This window comes from Drosophila biarmipes, chromosome 2R, assembly GCF_025231255.1.
Source record: "Drosophila biarmipes strain raj3 chromosome 2R, RU_DBia_V1.1, whole genome shotgun sequence".
In the NCBI taxonomy this organism is placed as follows: Eukaryota; Metazoa; Arthropoda; class Insecta; order Diptera; family Drosophilidae; genus Drosophila; species Drosophila biarmipes.
In genome coordinates this window covers 21,034,816-21,060,978 of record NC_066615.1, presented here as the reverse complement: position 1 = coordinate 21,060,978, position 26,163 = coordinate 21,034,816, and the positions used below count along the sequence as shown (strand labels likewise).

The 26,163-nt window shown below is 42.8% G+C and overlaps 2 protein-coding genes across 7 annotated transcripts; both read left to right on the top strand.

Annotated features, from left to right (window-relative positions):
- The first annotated feature begins 242 nt into the window (after positions 1-242).
- Positions 243-764, top strand: LOC108022307 (insulinoma-associated protein 1). The gene has a single exon (XM_017091167.3). The coding sequence runs from the start codon at positions 258-260 to the stop codon at positions 696-698; it is 441 nt and encodes a 146-aa protein (XP_016946656.1). The 5' UTR covers positions 243-257; the 3' UTR covers positions 699-764.
- A 1,186-nt stretch (positions 765-1,950) lies between these two features.
- Positions 1,951-26,159, top strand: LOC108022763 (ion transport peptide). 6 transcript variants are annotated; one of them, XR_001768057.3, is made up of 5 exons: positions 8,751-9,101; positions 10,296-10,526; positions 22,340-22,557; positions 23,485-24,832; positions 25,288-26,159. XR_001768057.3 is itself a non-coding variant. In XM_017091868.3 (3 exons), exons 1-3 carry the CDS (start codon positions 17,397-17,399, stop codon positions 23,332-23,334), a joined length of 438 nt encoding a protein of 145 aa, XP_016947357.1. In that variant the 5' UTR covers positions 16,928-17,396; the 3' UTR covers positions 23,335-23,416. The 6 variants fall into 6 exon arrangements, 2 of the variants coding, with proteins under 2 accessions (XP_016947357.1, XP_016947358.1); XR_001768058.3 differs by lacking the exons at positions 8,751-9,101; positions 10,296-10,526 and adding an exon at positions 1,951-2,041; XR_001768059.3 differs by lacking the exons at positions 8,751-9,101; positions 10,296-10,526 and adding an exon at positions 4,887-5,949.
- The last annotated feature ends 4 nt before the right edge of the window (positions 26,160-26,163 follow it).

Genomic DNA, 26,163 nt, shown 5'->3' with positions numbered 1-26,163 from the left:
AGGAAAACCCTGCCCTGGTCAGCCGGTAATTGTGAATTCAACTTACACTCGGGGGATTCTTCCGACAGAACGCGTGGAGCGGAATGCCGCCGCCTGCCGTATGTAGAGATTCGATCCATTCGAGCGCCAGAAATTTGAATAAAAGCTCGCCAAGATCGGGCCGACAGGTGCGGCATGCCAATGAGCTCTGGACACCGGACCCTAGAGCATCGTCCATCATAAATAGATGCCTTCTTCACTGGGCCGCCACACTCACAATGGAACTGCTGAAGAGGAACCTGCCGCTCCTGGTCGTGGGACTCTGTCTATGTGCCTGCGCCCGGGGCACGCTGACGATCCAGAAGACCAAGCCGGCTCTTCCGGATCCCAGTCAGCTGCTCGCCAAGCTGCCACCCAAGCCGGACTTCCTGAAGGATCCCAGCCAGTTGCTGGCCAAGATCTCGAAAGCGAAGCCACCGCTTCCTGATCCCAGTCAGCTGCTCGCCAAGTTGCCACCAAAGCCGGAGTTCTTGAAGGATCCCAGCCAGCTGCTCTCCAAGTTCGTGAAACCCAAGCCGGTCTTTGTGAAACCCGTGATTGTCAAGCCCGTGGTGGTGGTCAAGCCCGTGGTCGTGGGCGGCGGCGGAGGAGGAGGCGGTGGGCATGGGCATGGGCACGGACACCATGGACATCATGGCAAGGATAAGCTTAAGTTTTAGATAGTTCTATGAGAAAGTGTGATTGATAGGGGAGATACTAATAAATTAAATCAAAAACTGTAAAAATGAAGGTTTTTGGGAGCAATTTAATTACACATAATTAATAATAACTTTGAGAGATATAAAAAGACAAAGAAATACTTTAAAAAATCACAGCAAATTATTTAAGATTTCTGTGAAAAATGTATTGGGGACCTTTTCTTTACCAGAATACTAAAGTTGAATACAAACATATTTTGATTCAAATGCCTAACCTATGTTGATAAAGAAATAATAGCAATAAAACACTATTAAAATTTTTAATTTCAAAAAGGCTAGTCTTGAAAAAGGATTAATTTAAGAATGTTTCTTGATTTTTATATTATTTTTTAGTTTCTAGGCTGTAAAACAAAGTTTTTACTGATTTTCTTGAAGGAGATATTTAAAAAAAGCGTAAGATACTTTTTAAAGGTATATATTTATATTATATTCCATCCTGCAGAGCATTATCCCCCATTTCTTTGACAGATGCTCCGTGGGTTTTTCCGTTAAATAAATCGTGAAAAATAATATATATTTATGCCTCACAAGCAGATGCTTAGCCCTTTCAAAATTCCTTCCTAGAAAAGGAACGAAGAAAGTGAAAGGGGTGTTGGCTCGGCCCTCCCCCTAGCTAATGGGACCCACAACCTTGGGCCCCAATAAGCGCATATCGATGTGCATAATGAATCCATCATTCGCTCGCCTAACGATGTCCTTTGTGAGCGAATTGAAAGGCGGGACTGGTTATCTGCTGTCCTGTTGTCGCCAACGCGGCGTATGAGCAATTGCAGCTGAGTGGGCGCACGGGGCGGATGGGCAACGAGGGAAGCTGCTATGCTGTGACACTAAGATACTTCGGAGGAGGACCCACTCGGCAGGGGACGACACACATTAACACACAGCAGCGGGCCAAGTGGCGATAAGAGCGCGTTTTAATCAACGTAATCATAATCATATGACCAGAGCAGACGTTCTGAAGGGGCGCAATCGTATAATTTATACGGTTTTCTTGGCTTGAGTTCGGCTCGAGTTGTCTTGCGCTTGTGTCTCGGGGCTCTTTGTAATCGGCCAATACAAACCGCGTATTATGCAAAACCATCGGCACCACCGCTCTATCCCACTCCCTCTGTGCCCACTTCGCCCACTCCGCCACCAACCCCAAGCCCTTGCATCCGCTGGATGCGAGCGGCGTATAAAAGCGACTTGGCCAGAAGTTTCGCAAACATTTTGGCATCGACTGAGTTTTGTGCTAGTCTCGTCGGGGAGATAAACACTTCGTTCATTCCGCAGATCCGTCAACCCAAAGAAAAGGCTTCAGAATGGTGAGTGCAGGAAAGATCTTTTGGGATACCGTTTCTGTGGGAAACTTAGAAACAACCAGTCATATCGTAAGAAAGGTATAGAAAAAGTAATAGAAAATCCAAGAGATACCACTTGTCAATGTCATGCTAACAATATTCAGTTGAGAATAAAAAATAGATCATTAATTTATCAAGGGATATAACATTTATACAAATAGTTAAAACAAATTCTTGAGAACAAATCGAGTTGACACATTTTATCTATGAGGATGGCTTATAATAGAACCTTTTTCATTCACCCTACGTACTGTGTCTGCGTGGGACTCCCAAGCCGCTGGCACAGACACATAAACCCAGCGATCGATTGATCGCTTGTGGTCGATCGGGGCTTTGGCAATATATATGTTTTCTGAGCTGGCATCTGGCCGGACCGGGTCTAAAAATAGATCTAGTTTCAATTACAGTGGAAACTAGTTTGGCGGCGTTGGCGGCACAGAGAGGAAAAGCCACCGTCTCGGGCATTTGGCAATTGAAAATGGTTTGGAATTGCTATTTATGTTGTGGCGCGTCTTGTCTCTCCAAATGGCATCGGTTATATCTGGATTTCCTAAGTGCCCATCACGAGTCAGAGTCACGAACCGAGCTACAGATACAGATACATCTGCAGAGCGTTTTCGTTTCGCTTTGACCTTTGCGGGCCTCTGAGAAAGTGCCCCACGCGAGTCGCGAATCGGGAACCTCAAATCTCGAACCTCGAATCTTAGAGCCGAATCTCTGGCCGTGTTTCCATTCCGATTCCATCATTTGCGTGTGCGCCGCTCATTTAGATCTGAAAGCGGCAATTAGCCCGCTCAACTGCAGCTAAATTGACCGCCCGGTCAAAGTCAAGTCGAGTCAAGTGAGCCGAGTGCAGCGTTTCTTATTTCTTGCTCGTACTACAGGCAGGCCTGTGCCCGCATTACATAACCTTGCCCCGACCACCTAGCATAACTCCAATGGGCGGCTGGACACACGTACTGTATTCCCATATTCATATTCTGGTCCCCAGGTGCGATCGCCGATTGAATCACACTTGCGCCACATTACAAGTTTGTTGACACTCCGCCCGGCGTATACGTAATATTTTTATTGCAGGCAAAACTTGAATGTGCCATTCATATAAGAAATGCATGACACACGAGACGGGGGCGCAGAATGCTCGTAAATCTAATTGCTAACAAGCCTACATTGTGTGCTCGAAAGGCTTTTATTCGCCTCTGGATGTACAGTCCAACTTCCATAACTCAAATGTAATGGTTTTCCAAACGAAAGAGCTCTCTAGCAAAGTTTAAATAGTTTGTAATTGCAGCTTTAAACCATAATTAGGTATCAGAGTGCCTAAAAATATAAAATGTTTGATATATGTAGGCAGGGATTTGCTAAAAAAATATTTATGGACCAGTTTAAAGGGGATAACTTGGTACTTAGTATTTTACAGCTAGAAAGACTTTTGGAAAAATAGCTAATAATAACTAAAATAAACAATTTATTAGTACTGAACATAGATTTAGATATTTTTAAATGAAGTTTACAAATGGTTGTATCTTAAAAGTTTCGAGTTCAAGAAAGTTTCTATCCTGGAATGCAATCTCAATATGGAACTACTTCTGTGGGTGCCAGAAAAAACTAACTAACTAACATTCGGAACCGTGGGATAGAACGGAAGTGGGCAATAATTTGCGACTCTTACAAGTCGCTTCCAGGCCACTCGAACTCAGATACAAACTCCAGCTTCCCGGCGACTCTTCTGCGCCTTCCAAGCCATGCGTGCCTGTGTAGGTGTGCGTGTGGGTGGGAGGAGTCCCTCTTCCACTGGAAGAAGCAGAGTCGGAGAGAGTGGCCCATGCTCACGTTTTCCTTGCGAGAGGCCGACTTACAGTTACATGCTTCAATTTCAATTAGCGAACGTGCGCATGTGTGCGCGTGTGACACGGTGAGCTAAAGTCAGTGCACAGGGGCGTCGATTCGCCAGCGAATGCAGGCGAACGGGGGCCACTTACCCCGATAACCCGATAAACAACGACCATGACTCTCCGCGGGCTGTGCACATGCATGGGGCTGTGGGTGTGAGTATGGATGTGGATATAGATATGGACATGGATGTGCATGTGGACTTATCACCCCGAGCCACTTCCTTTGTTCGTCTAAAGCCCCCTTAGAGGCGCTTGTCTCCCCGTCCGTGGGCTGGGGAGTGGGGGCGGGGCGCTCCGAGGGGGTGGCACAGTGGGGTGGGTGGACAAGATTTGGGGCCGCATTGTCTCGCAGGCACACAGCCACACAAACACTGGAAACGAAACGAAAAGCGAATCAAGCCGCTGGCACATGCGTGCTCTTTCGAGCAAGCAGCGTTCCAAATATCCAGCGAGGGGAGATCTTTGAGTTGGCCAAAGCCAGTGCATAAGAAATATTTCAGAACGATGTATATGGAGATTTGTAATCTCCTAAGTAGGCCTTAAAGTAGGCTATGTATAAATTTGATAAATTCTGTTTTTTGAAAAGCAAATACTTGTAAAAACAATCCAATGTACAGATATATATAAATAACTTTAAATACAAAAAATATCTTTTTTGATATACTAAACACCTTGGTGATAAGAAATCTATATTACTGACTGATCGTGCTTTTCTAGCCCAAATAAGAGATGTACCTTTCGTAGCGCAGCAAACTCTTCGCTCCACCCTCGCCCCTCGTGCGGCGTTCGTGTGCGCTGCGGCTGTGTGTGTGAGATGGTGTGCATGGCAGAACGGTCCCCAGCATTTTGACATTTTATGTTTGCAGTTAGTCTGCTTTCGCTTCTCAGGCGGTCTGGGTTTTCCTCCTTTCCTTCCACTGGTTTCGCCGGAAAATCCTTGTGTCGCGATCGCGCCCGTTGCCTTGGCTATACATACATATATGCTGATGCATGGCATGTAGCCGCACCGCCGATGTGCGAATATTTTGAGCTAAAATATATATCTGTGCGCTGAGTAAACACGCAAGTACGCAGCACAAGTACTATCTCTGCGCCCGTGTGTGTGTGTAATCGCTGCGAACGTGAGAATCGCAAGTTCGCTGTGTGGTTGTTGTAACATCGATGTGGAGTGTCAATTATGTGGAAATATATTTACAAAGATGCCCCCTGTGCCAGTGCGTGTGTGTGAGTGAGTTCTCCTGGCACTGAATGTCACTGCAAGAGCGAGAGGGAGAGCGCGAGTGTGTGGGAGTGGAAGTGGGGCTGCTCTCTTTCCAGTGCGTGTAGATCAGTTGCCGCCAGCACCAACAACGGCAGCAACAACACGGACAACAAACAAACAAACAAGCAAACAAGCGACAATTCACATTCATTCCCATTCATTGCTGCGATTATCGCCAGTTTTGCTTTGCTCTTTCACCACGCACGAACACGAATCGGTGGGTGCAAGGAAGTGGAAGTGAGTGTGGAGAGTGTGAAGAGTCCGAAGAGTGTGTAGAGTGGAAAGCTGAAGAAGAGAGCTCAGTCGCGTGTGAACCGTTGGAAAATGCGCGGGGGGAGCGGATAGGGAGATTGAAGCGGATGAAGAGGAAGCAGCAACAGTCCGAAAGTTCGCTCTGGGCACGCCCCCTTATGACGCCCCCTGTGACGCGTTATCAGCGGACACCCAACAAACACAAAGACCTGACCAAAATCCACACAAAATGGCGATAAACTCGAGTGCCAGAGAATCGCCGCGGGCCTAAGCCAAAAAGTTCCTTCTCTCCAACAAAAACAACCGAAAGGAGGTAAACAAACTCGTTTTTGCCCCCAAACAACAACAACAACACACGCCACCAGCCTCCCGCCGAACCCACCAGAGCCAGCGATAAGTATCCCAAAGTTTGGGTGGCCCAGTCCACAGAAAACCCCGCACCAAACCCGAAACAAGCGCCTAAGGTAAGCTTCCTTTCGATTCTTTGCAGCAGAATGCCATTTCGCATTCCAGCACTCGGAAAAACTGGGGTTCTCTGGGTGGATATTTCCAGAACGGAAGATCTGCAGGATAATATAATACCAAACAAATTCGATAAGAAAAGAAGCCAGTAATATATTTACTTTATTCAAAAATCTTTATCATTTCATATTCTTATTAATATTTAGGTACCTAATTATTATTATAGTATGGATTTTATTACAATTATTATCCTTCATCCAAGAACTTATAAGTGTTGATATAATAAATAAAAAAATCAACCAAAGATAATCTATAATCATTAGAGTACAGATGAAAGGAGTTACTAACGTACCGAACTATATATAATAGTACAGCTTTTGTTACAATTGTAGTTCTGTATCCAAGGACTTATAGATATAGATACAATCCAAATGATTTGATCAACACAAGATACAATCCATAATCAAACAATTCAGCCAAAAGGAGTTTCGATGACGACTTTCGCTCAGTGAGCTGTGATCGACATTCGCGAATTCGAGCGTTTGTTGGTTGTTTGCATTTGCATTTAGCGGTGTCACACCCTTTACAAGTTCAGCTTTTGTTCGAATCGGATGGGGGGTCTGGCCCACTTGGAGGTTAATAGCACGGTGGCCACCAAGTACAGTGGATCCATGGGCGTAGGATGGGCAAACAGTCGACGGCCCTGTCCCTGGCCCTGCATTGCTTTCCGACTAAACTCGTATGTACCTTAAATGAGGGCCACAAATTGGTGTAAAAAGAAATTGTTACAAGGTCGGCAGTTATCAAAATTTCGGCTATGCCTTACTTAAAATGATTCCCAGAGAGTGTGTGTATATTCCAGACAAGACTCTCTTGAGGCAATTTCCGGTTCCGGAATTAAGTCTGTAATGGGTGCTCCATTATGTGCGTTTGCGGGTGTGCGTGAGAGAGTCGCTATGCCGCGGCCATTAGTGTAATTCGCAGCCCCATTGATCAGCTTTGCCTGTGGGAAACTCTTTAGTCTGATCACCAAACTGGTCCTGATATCTGTTACGTTTTATCAAACTACTTATGTTGTGAGTTATGCTCTGAATAACCCAAGTCTTTATAGTCATTATATTTCGTCATGAACTTGGTTTTACTAAGTCATAGCTTTAATACGTAACTAAATCCGGATTATATCATAACTCATGTTTTTAGTTCCTTATCTCTGCTATTAGTATTGCCCAAAGTATTTACTCTTTGGACTTGGATTGCCTTTTGTATTGCATACTATTCGGAGCAGTGAAATACCCCATATGAAGCCCAAGCCCGATGGGCAGCTTCTGTAACGACGTTACCTTATGGGGAGTTGTGATCATAATATAAACGAGAACATCTAGTTCTGTTATATAAGACCATGCCCTGCCGCAGAAGCCGGTTGAATAATATTTTTCCGTCGATCTGTTTTTTTCCATTTGATTGGAATTTAGTTTATCCGGGGAGACTGAGTCATCCGGAATAAGTACCTGTAAAGCACCCCCGGTATCCCCTGACCCCAGCAGCACCACCTCGTGTCGCATTATGCTAATTGGGCGACATATCCCACCCGGTACGGCAATGACCAAAAGTGGACTGTAATTGCACTCGGTTCTGTTTAATAACAACAATTGTGGGCCTGCGACTGGGAATGTCCAGCGGGGAAAAAGGTGCGCTCGCATGATGAACTGCGCCTAATTGGATTGATCAACAATAAGTGCAATCGGAATTGGCAGACAGGTGACGCGGCATCGCTATCTACGCAATTTCAGCGAGGTGTCATGTTAACACCCCTCGGGGGATTCTGTTCTCTTTCCCCGAAACTGAATATGAGGTGATATTATAGGATAAATATTTATTAAATTATTACCATCAGTTCGACCTATTTACTTTCAAATGCAGTTCGCCGAGCAGTAAAATAAATATTTTTAAAATATTTTATACTACTGTATTTGCTTAAATCTTTAACAACCACTTTTGGCACAAGATGATATTTATATTGTCTGGTTTTCTGGACGAAAAGATTAATTGAAAGTATTGACGATATCCTTAAGATTATTATTTTCAATGTTCTAATTTAATGTTATGTGCTATCCGTGTTATTTGCTTTTCTTAAAAATATATATGACTTTTTATAGATATTTTTTTATGAAATGAAAATATTTTTGGTTTGCCTAAGATAAGTTCTTTTTCCAATTATTATAGTTGTTTGTCTTTCCTTATTATTGATTTTAATTTTAAGAGGTTTTCCTAGAGGGTTAACTGTTTTCGCAGGACCTATTTTAAGATCATACCGCATGGTATCAGATCCGGCTTATGAGTGGAAAAAGCCTCGTCACCGTTCGGCTGAGTATTTTGGCCCGCGATTTTCCCATTCCCGCGCACAACAATGGAGATTGTTCTGCAATTAGCGCTACAGATAATTGCATTGATTAGCAATTGGTATTACAGATAGATGAACGTGGAGATACTGAGGCAGGGGAAACCCTAGACAAGAGGCAAGAACAGTTATACCGGCGGCAGGCCAACAAGTGGTTGAGAAAAGCGGGAAAAGAGAGGGAGAGCGAGGGAGAGAGAGAGCGCGCTCTCGATCGGCGCAGCACGCATACCGATGCGGATGCAGAGATACAGATACGAAACGCGGATACAGATACAGTTTCGAGCGCTGCGAGAGCGCAGCCGCTGCCTCGGCCGCTGGCGCTGCCACTGCCGACGCCGGCGCTGGCTGCGCGTGCGGTCCGCTCACTTAAAATACAATGTTACCTCCGCGCTGAATATTAGTCCTTAAACGCAAAGCAACAAGTAAGCATCGCAGCGCAGCGAATCGCATTGCAGCCCAGTTGAGATACTCAGATACTCCGGTTTCGGTTGTCAGTTTTCAGTCTCTTTGCACGCATATCGAATATACCAAGAGGCCAGGCCCAAAGTGTGCGCTCGAGAGGCAAAGCCAACAAGTGTCTACCCCGTGCAGCCGCGAAAACCTTTGGAAAAGGTCACACACCGCAACCGCAACCCATAACCTGTAACCCCGGCGAGTCCCGAACACCTCGTGCCGGTCGGTGCCCAGCACTGAAAAATCGAACGAAACGCAGTCCCCGCGCCGAAAAGCGAAAACAACAAACAGAATTACGAAAATGTAATAAACGTTAAGCGTTTAATTATAAACAAAACCCAAAAAACACAGTTCGAACTTGGAGCAGCTTTCAAGATTGGCAGCAATTAACATCGGTCGAAATGAGCGAAATAAAAATCACAAATGGCACAAATCCCAATCGCATGTGGAAAAGTACTGGCCAGGCATTAAATGGCGATTATAAGCTTAATGCGTTTGTAAACGCAGCGGGAATCACTCCGTTTTTTACCCAATATCCAGTATCCCACGCCGTAGTTCCCCGACCAGCACACCAAATACCAATTGCTTATCTGCAATCTTTGTCCGCTGGACCGCCAGTTGACCGAATTCAACTACCTGCTGCTTATGGCCAACACCATGTTATGGCCCTTTTCGCATGATGTTGCCACCTTGCAGCAGGGGCCGCACCACTTCGAGTCCCTTTCGGCCAGTTTCGGTCTCTCCCCGCCTTTTGTTCTCCGTTTTTTGAGCACCGTGTTGTTGTCAAGCCAACAGAACAACTTTCGTTGATGCTCTGAACACGATATTGATCCGGCGATGATGTCATAAGTGACCCAACAATCCCGGGTCCAGATCCCGAGGGACTCGCGTTTGGTATTCGAAATCCGACCGATGAAAAAGAGACCAAAATCCCCGCTGACTTCACGCTGGGGCGCAGATTCCCCGAAATCTCCATTTCAATCGCCGGCGTCTATCGGCGACTTCGGTTTATTAACTTTAATAGTGCGTGTGCAACAGGAAATACAGCACATTTTATGCTGCAATATACACACATTTTGTGCCGTATTTATTTTCTGCCCGCGAACACTTCCGACATTTTAAGCGCAGCCAGCGAACCGGCTAAATAAATCAACATCATCAGTGCTGCAGCAGCAGTGGCAACTGGGCCCTGCTGATTTTGCCGACTCGGCTGATTTTGCAACCCGTTCATCCCCACCGCCAATGCATATAAATGATGTTAATCAGCGACAGCAGCAGCATTAATAACAATCAGTTTGCGCATGGCCCGGCGGACTTGCAAGGAACCCGAACAAAATATTCCCATTTAGATGTCAGGCCGAGATACTTCGACTTTGATCGGTGATTGCTGCCAATCTGCTGCCCGAGCCGAGCGGTTATTCGAATTGCATAAGAGTGATTAGGGCGAAGTTCGTGGCAAGGCGGAGAGCAGAGCTAACGTATTTGTTTCAATTCTAGATAACCCATCGCGAACATCTGCGGCCAAACAACTTACAAGCCCAAACTGTGTTACCCCCAGTACTTAAGCAGCAAACAGCCAGTACTTAAGCAAACATTGTGGTTCGACGTTATACAATAATTAGAAACCCAAACGAACGACTTCTTTCTCCTCTCCATAGAGGGAAAAGCAAAATAACAAAGCCAGCCGTCGGCAGAAAAGCACTCGCTATGAAGAAGCTGTCACTAAATGTGAGTATCAATCTGGTCGGGCCCCAAGAACTGACACCAACACTCTCCCTCCGCATATATGGCATAGTAGCTCTGTGGTCCCAACAAAGGGCCCTCCTCCGAGGGCGGGGGAAGTCCACTTTTCAAGTTCAGGAACGGAGTTCCGAGGGATGGTGGGGGAAAATGGTGGGGCTTGGGCTGCAGTGAATCGCTGCAGATGCGGTGGGACCATGTCATGTTAATGAACTTGAAAAGAAAAGGCGGATGATGTGTGGAGCACCATGACGGAGTTGCTTTCTTCACTTCGAGCCGCTGACGCTGGGTGTTAAAATTGAAAGGCTGAGCGGAGGCAGCGCTCCCCAGTGGCCAATTGAAGGGAAAATTGAATGGAGACATCCAGGTCAATTGACAGGTCTGACGAATGGAAAAATCAAGGAATCGATTGCTTACTCGGACGGCCAGGGATCATAGTCCGATCCTAGAGGGTGTTAGAGAGATTTGCTACTTTTGTGACCGGTTTTCTGTCCCCTTACCAAGGAAATGGAACACTCTTCCGGAAATCCGAGCTTAATCAATCAACTTATCAGTAAAATCATATTTTATATTAATTACTGCTGACCTCAAATGCTAATTTTAAAATGTTAAATTAATACTCTCAAAGCGTCTTAAGAGATAAGCCATTCAAAACAAATTTGATAAAACTTGTTTAGAAGCATTTGGATTTACATATGAATTTTGTTGGTAATTAAATTGTTTCTTAAATTATTCATATCTAACGATAAGAAGAAAGCGTTCCCAAGTTAGATGGTTTTTCTCTTTTGAAAGAGCTCTATTTAAATCGCAATACTCCCCGAACCCCCACTATTGGCTATTGGTCATCGGTCAATGGATTGACCTTCGCCTTTTGCGGCTTGCCAGAGACTGAAGTGGCTCTAATTGAATTCTGCGATAAATCACTGCCACGCGCCACCTCAGTCGTATGCCATATAGAATGTATCACAGATCCCCGATGCCAGGGATCCTCCTCCGCAACTCTGGCTAATTGAAAAGCAATTGTGGCGCACTCAGCTAGACGAGTGGGGGTCTCCTCGGGGTTAATGTGTGGCAGAAGAAGGAGAGACGGTTTAGATACGGATAGCACCAGAAAGACGACCAGGGTCCAGAATCCAGATACAAATGTATTTCGCAGATACGCGACTTTGATGTTGGCAACTCAAGAGACCGCCTCTCCGGCTCCTCCAGTCATTGGCCATACATCGTACAGTATACAATATGCATATGCTTTTAGCATGCAGCGGGTATATGTACCTCCCACTCATATGTAAGCTTGTACATCCACTCGGTGATGCTCACGTACGATTGTGTGTTTGTGCGCCGTAACATCTGCCAACTGTTCCCGACTTGTCGTTTGGCTCATTTTCCGCAGTTCAATGCCCCAAAACCCCCTGTTAGTTTGCCATTTTCGGGTGTTTATTCGGGTAAAATAAATATCTTTGTTTTTAATTTTCCTAAGTATTTATTAAATAAGGAGAGGTAAGGACTCCCATCCATTACTCAAACATAAGAAATATCTCGTAGATATCACATATCAGTATCACAATTTGGGTTTTAAATACTAAAATTTCTTAGTATTTAATTTTTTTTAGTATTTTAGGATTCCCATTCATCAGTTGAACATCACCTGCACTATATCCACAACGCTATATTTATTTCTCGTATCTCTTTGTTTAAATACGGCAATTCAAGCTCCTTGACTGAACCATAATTCAACGAAATGGGAGTAATATTCAACTTAGTATTAAATACTAATATACCTCAGTATGTAGTTTTATACAGTACTTTACGAGTTCACGAAAGTGAAAGAAAACGAGAGAGTGGGATTCCCATTCATAAGTCAACAGCTCCTGCACTTTACCACAACACTTTACCATTTACTCGTCTCCTACTCCCTCATTCTTGTCTTGTCCAAATACGACAATACCAACTCCGTGACTCAACAACAAGTCAATGAATTGGGAGTATTATGGCCCCTATATTGTGGTCGGAAATTACTCTTAATCATGACCGGCAATTCACATTGAAATTGGCTGATGCAACCGCAAGGTTTTATGGCCTGTCTGCGAATAAAACTCATTTCTGCTTTTATGGCCATGCCCCGCTAACTCCACACTAGCCATCAAATTCTTACATATCCACACACATAATTATCAATTTATGCTGAACGAATCAATTGGCCTGTCATTATTAAACGATCGTTAAATTATTAATGGGTTCTTTTGTCAGCAGCAGGCGAATGAAATGCTGTAATGAGCCATGAAAATGAACAACAAGTTGACAAAACGCCATTAAAACTTCGCGATAAATAATAACAATAATAAGAGCGGCAGTCAGAAACAAAGGCAAAACGATAAAACAATAAATACAAGGCGGCTGAAAACGGGGGCCCGTCGAAGTTGAAAAAGTAAAAAGTTGGAGGCCCACGACAGGTTGCCAAATACGTATTACCTGCGAGTTTGTGTCTGCGATATACAAATGTTAATGATTGATTTTGTGTCATGTAATCGACTTCGACTCGGGCACTTGTGGCTGAAACTAGTTTCAGGCATTTAGCCAATTTAATTGACGTCAACTGGCCCGATCCGAGCCATTCCGATCCGAGCGATACGATCTCCTCGCGCACATTTCTTCCGTCCTTGGCCGTACGACGACTGCAGTTGCAGTCGCAATAGTGGTTGCCGTTGCTCGGAGTTGTAGGTGACCTTATTAGACCAAGAGAATTGGCCAATGGAGAAGCCAGCCAGCACAGCAGCCAAGTGGAATGTGAAAAACCCGAAAAAGATACCAACGACTTAGAGACGGGAAAAAATAATGGTAAAATAATGAGGGAGAATATGTACTATTGGTAATGATCCCTAAATGTTTAATCACAATATCACAGGATCTTTTTTTAAGAATTAAGGAAACTTTAACTCCTACACATAACATTTTGATCTGTAAAATACAAGTAATGATATCATATTTAGTATTTCATTTATGGATCAGTGGTTCAAAGAAACTTATTGATCTTAAACATAAATTGATTATTTTGATACCCATAATAATGAGTATATTATTTCATGTGGGGATCATCAGAGGATCTTTTTTTAATGAGTATTAAGTAAACAGCAATGATATGATATTTAATATTACGTTCTAAAATCAGAGGACCCAAAAAACCTTGGTTATCTATAAATGAAATGATATCATATTTAATATTTCTTGCTCACACCAGTGGTTCCAAAGAAACTCATTGATCTTAAATGAATATTTCGAGTCCATAACAATAAAAATATTGATTCTTCAGAGAATATGAGTAAGAGCCAATTAGCTTTTCAGTCACGAAATGGAAGTTAGTGGTCCTTTATTTCTCTGCTGTGCATCACTCCGTTTGGGGCATTTCTCGAATTCTCGGAATTGTATTGGTATTCCCGATTGTATTGGCTGTATTGGAAGCAGTATCTGGAAAAGTATCTGTATCTGTGTGTCGGGCGCTGCACTTATTGGCTATGGCCAGCTCGTTATGCTGTTGCTAACTGCTGCTTGTCCTCTCTCCACGACTTTACTCACACCCGATCGTTCAATGGGCCTTCATTGTAATCGGTTCTTTGATCGTGATAGCCTCGCACTTTGCCAGTGACTCATTTCCATTTCCGCTGCCGCGACTTGACATTCACGGTATGCCACTCTTGTATTTGCCAAATTCTTTCAACGAATCTCAAATCTCAAATATAGGTCGTCACTTTGCCATATTTCAAATATTTTTGGCGTGTGTTTTTGGTTCCGTTAATTGCCGCCACGTTCAGCGAAATTGCCAAATAATTTGACCGACAAAGTGGGGAATAAGTAAATCATTTATTTAAGACTTAAGTTCGTTAACCATTGAGATATATATTTGTGTGTTTCAAGTTTAAGTTTAATTTATGTAAATATTTTTCCTTGACTTATAAAGCTAGCTGGAATATTATAAGACAATGAAACTAATTTTTGAGGCTCAAGAGAGTTTAATTAGTAACGAAGCCTCTAAACTAATTCACTTTCACTTCTACAAGTGGGTTTTGCTTCGAACTTAATCCTTGAGATCGTGGCTTCACGAGGCGTTTACTTTTAATCAGCTTAAGTGTGATTCTGAGTGAGTGAGGATGGGATTCCGCGAATTCGGCAACCGAAAATAAACCACACCTTGCCATCACCGGCGTGGGGATGCCCTTGCCCCTTCCCCTCTTTTTCAACTTCTCAGATCCCGATCCCGGCGAGAAGTCCAGCTGGGCGTAATGGCCCTATCGAGAGCTCAACACCCGCTGGGTTACGTTTCATTAATACGATTCACGTAGCCATAACACTCAGATCGAGTCCGCGTCGCGGGGGCAAAACTTAATTATGTGATTTATAAGCTTTTCGATTCGCGGTTTTCGATTTTATTTAAAACAAAGCGCTGGGCGGCGCAAAAAGAGGAACAAATCGCCTGAAAATTGGCACAATCAGCCACCTCCCTCCTTCAACCGCTCTCTGAATGCTTTGCAAATAATTTCCTCAATGGACTTGTTTATTTATACACGAATTCGTTTGTGAGAGCGAAACGTGTGACACGCTTCTGTGCGCCGCTGCCCCAACATCTGCCTCGCACTCGGCCACAAGATACAGTGTACAAGATACAATGTACAAGATACAAATTCCGACTCAAGCTCAAACTTTGGCTCAAAGTTGGCCGCCTGGTTGCAAAAAAAGGAAAAAAAACAGAGACCGAGTCGAGTATGATAATTTGGCGTGCATTTGGAAAACGGGCTGAAACCAGTTCGCCCTGCTAAATTGTTTTGCTTTCAATTAAACTAATAAAAAGCCATTTGTCGTGTGTGAGTGCTGCCATGTGAGTATCTATGTGAGTTTGTGGGTCTGTTTGCGCCAAATGGTCGCCCAACTGGCTGGCAAAATCCCGCGACAACGTCAGCGGCAGATACAATATACAATGCAGTACACAATACACACGATAGACTGCATTTCTCGATCGCATGTCGTGGCTATTGCCATTGCTATTACGTTGCTGCGGCAGACAGAAAATGCTTTCAGACTCTCAGAGCTGGCAGATTAATTGGCGGGCCAGTGCAACATGGCGTATGAGCGATGCGGTCTTAGGAATTCTATTCTTACAAAGAGATTTAGAAAACATTTCGGGATAATGCAGGAAGAATAAATGAGTAAGGAATTACCGGAAATGACTTGGATTTAAAAACGAGAAAAAATGTGATTAAAAGCTATTTTCGTCGAATGACCTAATGACTTCCGAAAAACTCTCCAGTACCAACATTTTTGAAAAATATTTTAGCAGACTTTTTTCAAATTTCTTTCGCCATATACGAATGCTAGAGTTTAACGCAGAAGAGAGAAGTAGATATTTATTTTTTATCTAGGACACCTTTCACAAATATGATGCGATATAAAGCTATATTTATTCAACAAAGGGTGCAGTGAGGAACTCTTTAGTTATAGGAAATATTGAAAAATGAATAACACTTCTTCAAATAATCATTTCTATATAAGTTGATTAGTTAATAAAAGCAAGGCACAATACCATTAATGCTTCAATCATTAACAGAAAAACTAAAATAAAAGCTTATGAATATATTTTTATTATACTAATTATATTATATTTATTATATATATTCTATTCATAGGAATATATTTATTCTAAATAGTATTAGAATATTATAAAGATTTTGGTTTTGAATAGAAAGAAGATTGTAGTTATACAAAGGAAAATATAATATATGGTCCAAGTTATAATCAACAAATGAGTTATATCGAGAAACCTTTTTAGGAATATAAAACCTGAGTATATAGACCTCCTAGTAAACTGGCTAAGCAATCACTTAAACAGCTCCCTGAAAACTCCCAAATGTATGCAACGATTTCCTTGGGCCCAGTATCGAGTTTATGCGGGGTCATAAAAACAATAAACTACTTGTGGGCAATTTATTCAAAGAACTTGCGGAAATTACTTCACAATAAACTCGATTGCTTAGTCACTGCTTTTGCATCGACCAGATAGAATCGGTTCGTTGAGAAATTTCCACTGGCAAGGTGGAAACTTTAGTTGCAGCCAATCCATTTTTATGGCTGATTAATGCACTTTCCCAGTGGGCGACGAGGAGGCGGGGCGGGAAAGGGGAGAGATGGGCGGGTCCAAAACAAGTTTTGCGATGGATAATGGCAATTAGATATTCCGAGAGCGTGCCAGGACCAGTGCCGCTCTCCAGTGGTTTTTTCTTAACGGCTTTCGTTGGCCTGGCCAACGAGTGATAAGCATTCGCATCACGTATACGCCTGGGTGTTCCACTCGCTCTCTCAACAGGCGGCGGCGACGTCTGCGATCTCTCAGATACTTTTGCGCCAGACTCAGTGTCGTCGTCTTCTGTCTGTGTCTGTGAGTATCTGTGTGGGCCGCCTGATAAGCCAAGCGGTAGCCATAGCCGCAGCGATCCAACCTGCAGCGATCTTCAGTTTTATTTTCGTGCCGCCAACAAAAGTTGATTGCTCGCGCGCCGCTCGCGTTTCTGCTTGTTTCGGTTTTTCACCTTTATTTATTTTTTCTTTGGCTCTTCGGTTGGAACTTCGAATCTCGTGCTGTTTGCCGACGGACTTTTGTCATCGCAGTCTAAACACCGCGGTTGTGTTTGTCCAAGACTTAGCCACCAGCAACGAGCTGCAAACGAGCCAAGTGCGCGCGGCCAATTGCCTTTTGGCAGACGCCAAAGATCTATTGCGAAACGAAGCGAAGCGGCCATTCGCCATTCGCCATTAATCTCAATAACATCAATTGGATATATACCCAGATCACTTGACTCCGAGCCCTGGGCCATGCCCTCCTCCTCCTCCGCCGGCGAGAATCGCCTCTCGGGCGGAAGCCATAGAATCGCTGCAATGGCAGCAGTCACTGTAAGTGGGGAGGATCGAAAGTTTGCGGAAACTGAAAACTAATCAGCTCAGATCGGATACAGAACGGTTTGGGAGATGTGCAGAGAAGTACTTTTTCTTTATATACAAAAATCATGGCTAAAAAGGTCCAATTAGCTTTAAATGTTCAGTAAATGCTTAGTAAATCCGAAAGATATTTTCTAGTTAGTTTTCCCACTTTCTAATGATTCATTTTGAGCCCGAAATGTAAGATCTAGGATGCTAAACTTTCCGTAATATCTGTGGATAGTACCTACAAACAAATGCACCACAGCACTAAAATAAATCCTATTCAAGGAAAACAATGAGTTCCACCTTATCTCCACCGCAAGTACGCCTCCCAAGAGTCCGTACTTATATCTAGCAAAATAAAGTCCCAGTCAGGTGATGCAAGTGAGTATTTGTTCGAATGACAAGCCAAAAGTGCTAAGTGAGATCTCCATGATCGGGGAAGCGTTTTCTCCAGTGCACACTGGTTCCACCGCCGGCCTTTCCTGCTTAGCATACCCCAGAGATTTCATGCATAAATGAATATTAATCGAAGACACATATCATGCAAATTGGGAGCGATGCCGATGCGATCCCGAGGCTCCTGCATGTCCGTCAAATTAACAGCAGCGTTTAGCGATCCGCGCAGGCGCAGCTGCGTTGTGCCAGTTTGTGCACTCGAAGATACACACATAGAGCCGCAGTCCATGGACTTTAGTGGCTGGTACCAAGCAGTCTCGCCGTGAGTGTTTATGTGTGTTTCTGTGTTGTTGTTCTGCCGCCGTGGTGTTGTTTTTTTGCGTGTCCAAGCACTTTTTAGTTGCGCCGTAAAACAAAACACAGACTAGCCGAACCGGAGGGGGCCTGTGCTTTATGCTTTGGCTCTCGGCTTGCCATGCTTGCCATGCTTGCGTAGCCAAGCGTTAAGATATATGGTGCTTCAGTATCGCAATCCGGTGAATCTGGCAGATAGAATGCACTGTTTTGCAGTCGCTTCAGTGCCGCCCTATAATCCACTTAATTCCCCGTGATGTTCATTTATCTAGCGATAACATTTCCCACATACCGCGACGACTTTACGGGGAACTGATAAGAAATCGCTGGACTTGAACCCACCATGTTTGCTATAAATAGCGCATTTCGTGACAGCTGCGGGTGGGCTCTATGGAAAGGGGTCGACCTTGGGATGCCCAGTGACATACATCGATCTGGGGAAGATTATTTAGCTTTATCTCACTTCTTATCTATATTTTTGGATCTCAGAACAAGCTCTTTGTATGCTTTAAAGTATGTCTTGCACAAAACTCTAGATGATATCCATTTCATAGTCTTACATCTCTATAATGGTATTTTTCCCCAATACCTTTATTCTAGTAACATTTTTCGATATGCAGAAGAGTATTTATTATATTTCAATTCAGTAATATTTTCAGATTTTTTTAATAAATAAAACCATGAAGATTTGTTTATATTATTATAAATTTACATCTCTCAAAGTGACCTGTTTCTATCTGAAAAAGAATATTTAACTTCTTTTCTGTGAATCGGAATATTAAACCGAGATTATAATGCTTCTCAAACAAACCCCAATTATAGAAGATGAATATGAGATCTTCTATAATACAAATATTCTCCATTTTTTCCTTTTGATTTTTGAAAAACCGGGCATACCCCAAAGCGAATATTCCCCAGCGACCACAATTTTCTAAACTATTGCGCAAAAACCAAACACAATCCGTATTTCTGTCATAATTGGCATAATTATTTTCGGCTCATGACTTCATTCAATGTCGCCTGGCAGCAGCGACGAAAATAAAATCAAACATCGAAAACGCGAAAACAGCAGTCAAATCAAAGCTGAATAGTGTACAATCAAGAACATAAAAAATTGGGAGGCGTGCCTGCGACTCGCTCCACCGATTCGGCGATATATATGGGTAGAAGCCCACAAGTAAATACCCCATTTGGGGTATGGAGCAGTTGGACACATAGACAGTGACTGGAATTCGAATAATGGGACGGATTGTGTGTGCGACACGCTCCCGAGTTGAATTGAAATTGATACAAAGCGCCGGCCGACAAATAAAATCAATTGGCAGCTAATCAAAAGCAGAATGCAAACAAATTGCCAGCACATGCCAGCGGATCGAAGAGGCTGTATGGGATGGTGTATGGGCTGAATTGCAGATCGAAGATGGGGGATCGGCATCGGGATGCCAGATCATTGGCTTGTTTCGAGCTTCCCTTTCACGATGATGACGCCATCCGATCGATCCACCGATGGATCACTCGTTCAACCTCTTCGCCTTCAACTTTCCCTTCAACTTGGCCTGCTCGACACCATGAGGCCCCTTCCCCTGACGCCGTGTTACATTATCTCTGACGCGTTTCGCGTATCAATTATGGCATTCATGCGGCCGGCCAAAGAGCGTTAAAAATAGCCGCCTGCAGCGAGCGATGATGCCATAAATCGTGCAACTCGAAGCCAATTATCACCAGATGCTCGGGCCTCGACTCCGACTCCGAGTCCAAATCCAAAGCCAAATCCATCGGGGAAATCGATGGCGTGGCTCATACGCAAGCTGGTGCACTTTGCACTGGGACTTGGCGTCGTCGGGGATCTCTGACGAAGCGAACACCATATACTGTATGGGTTTTATGTGGCTTGGGTTCCCCGTTCGGCCGCAACTTGCACTTTTCCACCCGGCGATAAGGTGGCGCCCACCCACGTGTGGGAAATCCAGCTGCCGATAAAACTATTTGCGCAAAGGAAAACCTATTCGGGGGCTAATATGATGGGCTGTGACATTGTCTTCATCACCTATAATGTCCTCTTTAGAGAGAGTTACCAAATTAATTAAATTTAAAACATACTTTCGGTTGGAAAAATAATGACATTAGTGAAACCTGAACTTAATAATACCCTACAATAAAGTACATATTATTCATTTCCCAAGAAAATTCTAGTTAATAACTATGATGACATAGTAAGCCCATAAGTCATAGTGGAATAGTAATATTTATGTTAATATTTCCAAAAATAGTTGTCATTACTTTAGTCATACTAAATTTGGATAATTTGAATTCAATAGAAGTTATTTATAATTTTAAGATAGTAGCTAGTTATGACAATTAATGGAAGTATGTTTTTTTAACGATGACAACATTGCATATTTTTATTCATTTATAAAAAATGTGTTTATTAAAAGAATGTTGTTTTTGAATGATTAAAATATTCCTTATACAAAATACATCTATTAACTGGAAGAAAGATAAATATGATTGTTATGAGTAAGAAATGGCAGTAATATATTTTTCAAACCAACTTCCGATTATTAACTATGACGACATATGCAAACATGTTTTTAAGAATATGAACAAAAAATTTGGTGGATTATTTTCCAAAAAATGTAGTTTATTGCTGTCAATTAATTCTGCGAAATGATGGGAAATGTTCTTTAGATAACAACAAATAAATGAATTAAGTTTCCCTAAAAGAATAGTTAATTTTTTAGGAAATCCTTTGATCTTCTCCTTTTGAAAAATATAAAATCAAATAAAATGCCAGCCCCCCGTGCAGAGCATACTTTTGGGGTGGAATTTCCCTTTTATAGCCTTTCAATTTATTTGAGTAAACATGAACATATTTCTGCTAGGCCAACGGCAGGCGACTGATGAACTTTCCCAGAAATCCCCAATCCCCAATCCCCAATCCCCAATGCCCAATGCCCCATCCCCATTCCCAGCTCGATATTTTCCCAGCCAGCGGCCGTAAATCAGCTCGGAAATGTGCTCAACTTAATTGAAGACATCAGCAAGGCAATAAAAAATCAATTTGCCAAGATCTTAGAGGCGCAGATCGTCAGATTGGACAGCCCGAAAGCCTCGTTAAAACCATATATACACAAGTCTAAATCATTATCGGCGCAAGAGCGCAAAAATGCCTTTCAAATTCGCTTTCATGTCTTGCTGATACTGATGCCTTGCTCTCGAAATAGTCGACGTCGGCGTGTCTGCTTTGGTTTTCATTCAGCGTTTAAAATATTTTGAGGAGGGGGTCGAAAGAATTTCACACATGTCGTGTGCAAACAAACAATTGGCACACTGCGCAATGGAAAAGTTAGCACTTTTAATCAAATTATTCAATAGTTTGGAATGCCGCAAACGCCTATACTGCACACATACGAGTATATGTCAGCGCTGTAATTCTCGGGCGAGCGCGCAAATTGATAAAATATGCAAAGTAAACAAATATAACGTATATACAATTTTGGGGGCCCGTCTTTCACACAGACAGTCTGTAGATTGGCTCTCCTCTGGGTCGCCAAAGCGGCAAACTTACATCATGAATTAAGCCCCGCCGACAGATGGCAAATAATGCAATAAACATTGAAATCGCCGACGCTATTTATAGAGCTCTCCTGCGATAAGATCGTCTGCGGCAAGGCGGCAGGCGGCAATTGCAATTGCACCTTTGGGTTGGGTAGAGTTGAGGATCGGCTGGGCTGGGATGGTGTGGCATGGGGGGCCCTATTTTTAGCCAGCCGCATCGGTGGGGATCCGCAGACGGCCCTCGGACGAGGTCTATTTATAGGGCTGCGGCTTGAGTGCCACCTGGCTAGCCTGCCCTTGCCCCTGCCCTTTGGCGGCGAGGTCCCGATCCCGGCTTGACTTGGCCCATATCTGCTTACCCAGAAAAGAACCAGAAGAGCAGAAACCGAAACCGAAATCGAACCGAACCAGAGCCCCAGCCAGTTAATTGATCGCACCTATAAATAGCCATATATTTTTAACACGCATTTCCGGTTTCTTACTCGTTCTCAGCCTCATTCTCATGTATTTTACTTTATTTTTTGCAGATGTGTTCCCGCAACATAAAGATCTCGGTGGTGCTGTTTCTTGTCTTGATACCAATCTTCGCCGCCTTGCCACACAACCACAATCTGTCGAAGCGCAGCAATTTCTTCGATCTGGAGTGCAAGGGCATCTTCAACAAGACCATGTTCTTCCGACTGGACCGCATCTGCGAGGATTGCTATCAGTTGTTCCGCGAGACGAGTATACACCGATTATGCAAGTGAGTTTCTTTTGGGGACTTGCCACTCCACAAGCATGGTACAACTAACTGAGATCTGAGGAGGACGCAGAGAATCCCTTACAGCAGTCGCGGCGAGGCCAAATACATACTAATTCGCTCGAATTATGATCTTAAGTGCCTGAGAGCGGACCCTGACACAAATGCCGGGGGTCTCGGGAAATGGTCTCGCGGGACCTTCGTTTATTTCTAAACTTTATGGGCTCTTTCCTCGCCCAGCCCGCCACTTTCTCCTTGACTTTCCCGCACAGAGAAAAGCGGCAACTGACCACGCTGCCAATATTTTTCAGTGTTCTTTTTTATGTCTTTCTTTGAACTATAATTATGATAATATCAAAGAACTATAGAGTCTTTAATGTTGTACCCCAAACAGCAAACAGTACAGTAATGTTATTTTTATATTCCTTTAAAAAATATGATGTGCTCCTAATTTGTTAGATATTAAAAACCTTTTAAGCTAAATCACTGCATACTTTCAGGCGCACTTTAAATGGTTTTCAGTTCCCTAGAGATTTGACCTGATAATATTACTATAAAACCACTTTGATTAGCTATCTTCGCCTTATCTTTTCTCTGTGCGACCCTCTATATCTGTGTTCCTTATCTATTCGATGCAGGGCCAATTGTTTCGCCAACGAGACCTTCGGGAACTGCCTGAAGGTGCTGCTGATCGACGATGAAGAGATATCGCAGCTGCAGCACTATCTGAAAGTGATCAACGGATCGCCCTATCCGTTCCACAAGCCCGTTTACCACTAGACACCTTACTCTCCTCGACTTTCGTTTTCCACTTCCGTTTCCGCTTTCATTTCCGCTTGCCACTTAATTTTCCTGATTTCTTGTTTGGTTCACCTTTACCACTTTTTAGTTACCTTGATTTTGATTTTCGTTTTCGTTTTTCAATTTTAGGAAAGACTGCTTTGATTCGAAATGGTTCGGCTCATGCCTGAAAGTGCTGTTAATACCCGAGGAGGAAATCTCGAACTTACAGCACTTTCTGAGAGTAGTGAATGGCTCGCCCATATCCTTCAACATGGCGCCGGAAACATAACTCTAAGTTACCGCCCCGCCCCACCCCCTCATACACACACACACGCCCACAAGCTCACCCACACACAGATACAAATCGCTGCAAGGCGGATGGGATATGCGATCCAATCCAGCCAGAACCACAAATGCAGAGCCAGAACAAAGAAATCTAAAATATTAAACGCCCAAATTTAATTCGTACTTATTTATTACTGTATGCCTAACAGTTTTTAGTGTATGTGTTTTTTTAAAAACGAATTATTTTTATTAATTTATTGAGAACGTTATGCGTTTGTTGTAAGCTACATTATCGGGCGAGTGAGAGATGAGCGAAGATGATATGATGGTGACGATGAGAAGTTCGCAGATCTCACAACTCCCCAAAAATACCCATAGAAGCCGAAGTATTTATTTTTAAGTATTCCTAGCTTGTTTTATTATTATTGCGTTATGCGTTATGTATATAAAATAAACAAAACGAAATCCATTGTTTTTAATCTATGTAATGTAAAATGATTACTTTTACTTTTATTTTTGTATTTGTATTCTATTGTAAAATCAGCATTTAAAATTTACATTTTACACGATTTTCCGCAAGGGCGAAAAGATACAGATACAGATACACGTAGAAGATAAAAGATAAAGATACACACACATACACCGCACACGAGACCGAAAGTATTTTGCCAATGTATTACCCTTACAATTTTGTGCTATTTTGTAAAGATAAAACCCCTAATTAGCATAAATATGTTGGCGCAGAGAGCAAATGCAGGCCAACGAATATAACTATGTAAAATCGCTAAATCCTACATTTATCCGAATACGAGTACCCTGCAAATATTACAGAAAATAAGAGTACGCAAGAACGCAATTTGTGCAAGACACAAACAAAAACCCCTGGTAAAAACACGCGAAAAGGACTGCATTACAAATGTGGCCAAAACGATTATAACCCCATGTAAAATAATAAAACATAATCATTCGCTGGCTATTTGAGAGCATCAAAATTGTGATAAATGAGAATTAGAATGCGAATGCGCCACGCAAAACGGCCAGAGATCCAGAGAACCGAGAAAGGGATCGCTAGAGAGGCGGCGACAGAGACAGCTAAGCCGCCGGAGAAAGAGACCGCCATAGAGGAGGCGAGAGAGACGGACACTCAGCAGCTGGCGACTTGCGCGCGTTTTTGGCGCGACTATAAACGCCTGCTTACCGTTTTTGTTTGGTACGTTTTTATTTTTATTATTTTTAATTTTAAATTTGATTTTTGACCTTGTACAAGGTGTGGCAACACAAGCTACATGAAGTTTATGAGTGGTTAACAATTATACTTCACTTTTTGAAACCACTTATTGTACTTTTCATTTTAGAAGAACTATTTTTTGAAACTCTTGATATCTACACTATTTTTGACAACTTTTTTATAAAAGTAAAAAAAAATATATATAAATATACACCCACACTATTTTGAACATTTTCCCAGAACCTTTTTAATACAAACATTTGGGAAAAATATAAATTTTTTAAAATATTTTGTTTTTAAACCAAAGCTACGTGCAACTTTTTGCCAAGCTAATGCAATTTTTTGACATTTTGGCTCCACTTTTTGAGCAAGCTCAAGAGAAAAACTCTAAAATACAGCAGGATTTACTAATCTCTCCCCCGTTTTCTTCGAAACAGGCAAGAGTGCTTCGGATCGCCCTTCTTCAACGCCTGCATAGAGGCTCTTCAGCTGCACGAGGAGATGGACAAGTACAACGAGTGGCGCGATACCCTGGGACGCAAGTAAACGGCGACCATCTACGATTTTCTGGCACCGTCACTGGCACGAGCAGCTACTTAATTCTATAAACTATACCTACAACTATTATTATTGATAACTGTGACAGAACACGGCACGGAACAATGGCAACCAGGAAACGATCGACCCGAGGAATGTGTACCACTTAAAGAAATGAATAAATTAGATGGATAGAGAGGCAGATCAAAAATGTTGAAAAAAAATGGAAACAATTACTAAGCTATTACACGTTACTTATCCGCACCGATATCTAAAAGCGAACATTTGTCTATATTTATTTCTACTGTTCCCCGTCATGCACATCGATCCGTTTATCAGTCTCGTGGAGCTCTTAGTTTTAGTGAGATGACGAGAACTATGCTAACTCTTCGGTTCTTCCAGACCAACAGGAAAGTGAGAACGAACGAACGAACAAGAATCAAAATGTCTGATGTAAATAAATTATTTTGTCTTCTTTTAAAGATTTCTATACATACATATTTATAACGCCTAACTATTTTGTACATTTCGTTTATTTCGTAAGCTTAAGTTACTTGTTACGGCAGTAATCCTACGTTCCACCCATCCTTACATCTGCACCCCGCGCAATAGAACCGAAAACACACATCCGAACGCGAGAAACCCCGAACCCAATTCGATTCGACTCTTTGTACTATTGCATATATGCCCTACGATTACATAACTATTAATTAATTTAACTTGTTTGGATCTAGTCGTAAAATATAAATAAAGATTGTATATTTCAAGAGGAGACG